The 6107-nt window shown below is 33.6% G+C and overlaps 1 protein-coding gene across 1 annotated transcript; it reads left to right on the top strand.

Moving 5' to 3' along the window:
- The first annotated feature begins 313 nt into the window (after nucleotides 1-313).
- Nucleotides 314-5688, top strand: LOC137837535 (protein SGT1 homolog A). Its single transcript, XM_068646554.2, has 10 exons — nucleotides 314-686; nucleotides 992-1061; nucleotides 2012-2136; nucleotides 2330-2456; nucleotides 3321-3417; nucleotides 3547-3612; nucleotides 3893-4031; nucleotides 4997-5079; nucleotides 5148-5252; nucleotides 5365-5688. Exons 1-10 carry the CDS (start codon nucleotides 527-529, stop codon nucleotides 5470-5472), a joined length of 1080 nt encoding a protein of 359 aa, XP_068502655.1. The 5' UTR covers nucleotides 314-526; the 3' UTR covers nucleotides 5473-5688.
- Nucleotides 5689-6107: the final 419 nt, after the last annotated feature.

Raw genomic sequence — 6107 nt, 5'->3', positions numbered from 1 at the left:
CAACTCTTAAATCTAAACTTATTCAAATGCCCAATAAAAATACATATTCATAATTAACTATAAATAGGGTTCTCATTATGTTTTTATAGGTTAAGACATGTAATCTTAATAATAATAATAAGTATAATTTTGTATATTTTAATTTTACTAATTCAAATATAAAACAAATGAAGAAAGTAATGTTTTATAGTTATTTTATGTTTCAAAGAAAAAAATAATGATCAAGTGCTAACTACTAATAGTAATAATTACTAATATAATGATTATTATTTTTTATTATAATTATAATAATATAGTGGTTTTTTTTAGGAAGACTTGTGAAAGTCTACTCCTTTGGTCTCTCTTGCAGTTTGCCTGTTCCATTTCTCCTGTATACATATTAACCATCCCACATCTCTCTCTCAGGTCAATCCATCATTCCTATTCCTTCTTCTGTCTCTTCCAATTCCAAACCACTCACATCCTCTCTAGAATCTTCTTTCTCTTCTTTCTTCAAACCTTCTTTTTTCCTCTCTTCCTTGCTCCCATGGCTTCCGATCTTGAAGCAAAAGCCAAAGAGGCCTTTGTCGAAGATCACTTCGAACTCGCAGTGGACCTTCTTTCTCAGGCAATTCACCTCGAACCAAACAAAGCCGAACTCTACGCGGACCGCGCTCAAGGCAACATCAAATTAAACAACTTGACTGGTACACTCTCACTTCCTCCCTTAAAGAATTTGTGTTTCTTGAATACCCTTTTGTCTGTTCTGTGTGAATCATTGGGCTTTTGTTACAAATAAATCTGTGTTCAATTGGGTAATCTTGGAGGAGTTGGGAGTTTGACCAAGATTAAATTGTTTTTATCGACTGATGTCTGTCTTTGATGTGGTTGTTTTTTCATAAAAAAATAAATAAATTTGAGAATTGTGTTCATGGTTGCCTGCACACTGCAGATATGTGGTTGTAATGTTTTACTAAATTATGATTTTTTGATTTTTTTTTCTTTTGTACAGAGGCCGTTGCTGATGCTAACAAAGCAATTGAATTGAATCCTTCTCTGCCAAAAGCATATTTGCGGAAAGGGTAAGTACAACGCCACCACGTAGTCTTTACAATTTTTTTTTTCTCTATAGGTTTGATTATCCATTTGGTTCTTATACCTGCATAATCTATGTGTTAGTCCCTACTTAGAAACCATTTGTTTTAGTCCCTACGCAGGTGCACCTTTTAATCAGTTTTAGTCTTTGTTGGCCAAAATTGTAAGTGTATGTGTACGGAATGAGTGAGTTAAAAGTGTAATATGTGAGTACTGAAATAAGTAGTTCTTAAGGTGCAGGACTAAATTTCAAAAGATTGAGCTGAACCAAGTGAGTAATCTAACTTTTCAAATATATAATATCCAGAAATATTGTTGCTTTTGCTAACTGTTGTCAAAAGCAACCTCTTAGATGGACAACGAATATTTAATCCAATTGTGGTGTTCTATTAGAGTAAATGATAGATCCTTATTTATGAGGATAACAATAGGAAACAGATGGGATACTCATTTTGTATAAATTAATGCTAAGCTGAAAAGTGTGAAAGGTGGAGATTCAGTTGAGGAGAAACAGTGATTGAAGGTGGCACTATATGTGTATGCACAGCCACCTCAAAATTGACAATGTATGCATGGTGTACATATATCTGATACTAGTATGCATATTATATAATTGCTTTCTTATCAAAGCATTTCTGCCTTATATTTAAACCATTAATTGCATTTTTTTCTTGAATAATGAAGGGATTATTATACTTGAATATAAAATTTATTTAAATTTAAATATGACAATGTTTTATGTGATGGTTGATTATTAATAAGGATATCTGGGGTTAAAGATTATTGAAATTGCTTTCTGTACATCACCAGATCATATTTTATTTTATATTGACATAAGATGTTCTCAATTCTTTATCTTTGTTCAACCGTGATGTACTTGTCTTTTTATCAGCATGCTGTACTTGATTTAATTTTGATTTGTTGGTTTCAATTGCAGTACTGCATGCATGAAGCTTGAGGAATATCAGACTGCCAAGGCTGCTCTGGAGACTGGTGCTTCGTTGTCTCCAGACAACTCAAGATTTGTTAATTTAATCAAAGAGTGTGATAAGCTCATTGAAGGTGAACTTTGTTCTTTTTGATGTTAAAACCCTTCATATTTAATTAAACTTTTTTTGTCTTTGGGGGTGTAATTTTCATGTTTTAGATTTTGTTTTATGTATGACTGAGGACTGTGTCTTGACTGTTGGAAGTAAATATGTCATTTTTAGCCAGGAAACTGACTTGATCTTGATGGACATGTTGTGTTGAACAGAAGAATCTTATACCACCATACCTATACAGGAAAAAACCATAGCACAAGATGTTAATCCAAAAGATGTTCAGCAACAGGATGATCTTCCAGAGCAGCCACCAGTTGCAGTGAATAAACCTAAATATAGGTCAAACATGCTTATACTTTATGGTTGTGCATATTCATTTCTAGGATTGTTTTTATATATATTAACAGTGCTTCTGCTGCTGTAGTTATCCTGCTTATGTTTTGGTATTTGTTATTTTTATGTCTTAAAAATTAACACTTCCAAATGCTTAATCTATTAGATGAAGTTTATGTATAGTTTTCTGTCTAACATTTTCCAGGGCTTTAGCATGAACAATGCATAACCCAGAGTTTTTTCTGCTGAAATTTATCTTTTCCTTAAAAGAATGAGGGGAGGAAAGATCTAATTTTTGACCACTTGATTATAGACTTTGATGCTGTGTTTTTGAACTAATCATCCAAAATTTAAAGATTTGGATAAAGTCAAATGAATGATTTTTTTTTTATATATTTAATGTCCTTGCACATATCTTCATTCAAGAGACCTTTGGGCTTGAAGTATGGACGCTACACTGGCCACAGTTCCATCCTCCTTATGCAAAAATTAAGCTTTATATTAGAATAGTCAAGTGATAAGGATCAATGTCTAAAGTGCTTGGTCATGGTGGGTTCTCATACAAAGCCATTAACCAACAATCCGAAAAGTTTCCACTGTTCAATTAAATATCCTGAATTATTTGATATCTATCAATTAGCTTATAGAGAAGATATTCCTGCAGTTTTTATTTATTTTTTAACAATTTCTTAATTTAGTATCTGACAGGGAGAACTTGCAAACAAGGCTATTTTGAGTCTGTAATGCTCAACGTCGCATTATTTGCTTATGATAATATTGTACTATGTGAACTGAAAAATTTCTATTGAAGGAAGAAACTAAATTACTAATTGCTCAGGCTTTCACCTTTTGAAAATAAAATTTATGCAGGCATGAATTCTACCAGAAACATGATCAGGTGGTTGTAACCATATTTGCAAAGAAAATCCCCAAAGAAAGCATTACTGTTGAGTTCGGCGAACAAATAGTATGGTTCACATCATAATAGTATTTAGTCAATTCTGTCTTTGCTGGCTTTTAATACTCCTCGATTCATTTTGGTGAATCACATTCTAATCCTACTTCCTCCTCCTTGTTTTTTTTTTCTCTTTTGTAGCTAAGTGTTAGTATTAATGTCCCAGGGGAAGATGCATATGTTTTTCAACCTCGCTTATTTGGAAAGGTATGAACAAGAGCGGTTTGTCAGCATAGAAGATTGGATCACTGGGAAATGTATCTTATAGCCTTATTCGTGCATAGTATAATTTTGGTTGTGTTCTAATGTGGTGGATACTGAAGATAGTTTAAGCCTTGGTTATCTTGTCCTATTGTTTTTATTTTTTTGCTTGTCTCAAGCCCCTGTATTTCCAAAGTTGCATTTAAACTCCTTTGCATGGTTTATATTAGTGTTTTCTGTTATTCTGTTCTGTATACAGTGTTGATCTTTGGTTTCCCTCTATCAGATTCTACCCTCCAATTGCCGGTATGAAGTTTTGTCAACCAAAATTGAAATTCGCCTTGAGAAAGCAGAACCTATTCATTGGACATCTCTTGAATTCACCAGAAACGTTATAGTTCCACTGAGGGTTAATGCTTCTTCGGGTAACTTGAGACTTATTTGGATTCTAGAGTTTCCCTCTGTTTCCTCCTCTATGACTTGTTTGGTGTCTTTGGTATAATGGTTTCCTGTTTCTTTATGTGGTGTTTGTTTACAGTGAAATCCCCCTCCCCACCCTATTGATATGTATCAGAGTAGTTAATTCTAGATAGTGGTTTAAAGTGAGTGACCCAAATCTGCTAGTTGCAAGCAGATTGCAGAGCAGCTGCTATAACAGTGACATGCAAAATAATAGCTAACAATAACAAGAACCACAAAAAAAAACAGGTGGGATTGATCAGCGAACACTGAAACAGCGCAAGGAACTAGCCAAATAAGGTGAGACATCATGACATATTTATCCATGGGCTACTGGGACCTGGCAGAAACAATAGTAGTGGGATGAAAATGAGATAGGAAATGGGATTTGCATTAGAGGACTGAACTTGTATTTCTGAGTGTAGAAGGTAAAAATCCCTCTGCATGCCATGGGTTTCTATTACGAAGGTGGGAATGTGATGGATGTATTGAGAGCAGAAACATGGGACTACAATTTGTACAAGTGAAGGGTGGGAGGGTGTACTGTGTTTAAGGAAGATGGATTAGAAATTGCTAAAGTTAAGGAGAGGAATTGGGAATTTGGTGAATTAAAGAACGAAAATGTAAAACTAGAAAGTCATTGAAAAAGGCTGGAGACTTCATCTCTGCTGGAATATAAACCGTTTTACCAAAGGCTACACATTCTAGCTACAATACTGGTGAACCTTTGTATGGCTAGGACTAGTAAAAACATTCATTTATAGTACATCCAATGGTTTGTTGAACATGGAGTTGTTTCATTTCAAGTAATAGGGTTTCTCCTGAATCTGATGGACCTTATTATTGGCATATCGATCTAATTATGCCCCTCCATAAACTTTATCATTATTTTCATGCTAAAATGCTTTATCCCTTTTTGTGAATTTTGCAGTTACTGCAAGTCAAAGACCTTCTTATCCATCCTCAAAACAAACCAGAGATTGGGACAAGATCGAAGCTCAAGTCAAGAAAGAGGTTTGTAAATGTGTTAATTGTTTGTGTTTTAGTTGTGCAAATCTTGCTCCTAACATTCTTTATTTCAGGAGAAAGATGAAAAACTTGATGGTGATGCTGCATTGAACAAGTTTTTCCGGGAAATATACCAAGATGCAGATGAGGATACAAGAAGGGCAATGAAAAAGTCATTTGTAAGTTTTGCATTTTTCATCTATCATTCACAACTATTATTTAGAAAATGGCAGCAAATTGTCTTCAGTGCATGCTCACTGCTCCTCACCTCTCTTCAATTATATTGTATAGGTGGAGTCTAATGGAACTGTGCTGTCTACAAACTGGAAAGAAGTGGGGTCAAAGAAGGTGGAGGGAAGTCCTCCTGATGGCATGGAGTTGAAGAAATGGGAATATTAAGATATTTTCTGAATCTATGTTTTCATATAATTTGGTGTGAGATTATACTTTGAATGCTTTCTGTTGCTTAGCTGACTGTGAACTAGAGATTATTTTCTTCAATTTTTATTTTATTTTCACGAGGTTTGTCTGTCTTCGCTGGGACCTGAATTCATGGTTGTTTGTTGAGGACAAGGTCTATTTGGTTAATATAATGCAACTCTCTGTTTTATTCTCCTTCCCTTAAATGCTTCTTTAAATGGCATTGGCACCACCTCCATACCTTTAATTCACCTCCATATTAATTGTCAGTTTTAATCTTTTTTAAGAAATTTAAATTACCCTAAATGAAACATACTCTCACATTTTTAAATTTTTAAATAACCTAAACTGGAATCCCGATACCTTCATACCATCTTTCAGTCATATTGTTTCTATTATTTCTCAAACATAACATTTGAAGTTTCTATTCTTTCTCAAACATAACATTTGAGTGAGCATTTCTATCATTCAAGAAGTTGATAAGAAGATTTGTTATATTCTATATTTTTTATTGTAAAGTGAAAACACTTTTTGAGTTTTGTACTTTATCTTTGTTAATTTTTTTTCCTTAAAAATAAATAATATCATAATTAAAATATGCGTATTATTTGATT

Source organism: Phaseolus vulgaris, chromosome 4 (assembly GCF_051622355.1).
Source record: "Phaseolus vulgaris cultivar YP4 chromosome 4, ASM5162235v1, whole genome shotgun sequence".
Lineage (NCBI taxonomy): Eukaryota > Viridiplantae > Streptophyta > Magnoliopsida > Fabales > Fabaceae > Phaseolus > Phaseolus vulgaris.
The sequence above is the reverse complement of the archived record's forward strand: the minus strand, read 5'-3'. Positions and strand labels throughout refer to the sequence as shown.

What these genes read in the sequence shown, in the direction of transcription:
- LOC137837535 (XM_068646554.2), top strand. Translation starts at nt 527, where the DNA reads ATGGCTTCCGATCTTGAAGCAAAAGCCAAAGAGGCCTTTGTCGAAGAT. An exon ending in GTGTGATAAGCTCATTGAAG is followed by an intron (nt 2,137 to 2,329) that starts GTGAACTTTGTT and finishes TGTGTTGAACAG; the next exon opens with AAGAATCTTATACCACCATA. An exon ending in GAGGGTTAATGCTTCTTCGG is followed by an intron (nt 4,032 to 4,996) that starts GTAACTTGAGAC and finishes TGAATTTTGCAG; the next exon opens with TTACTGCAAGTCAAAGACCT.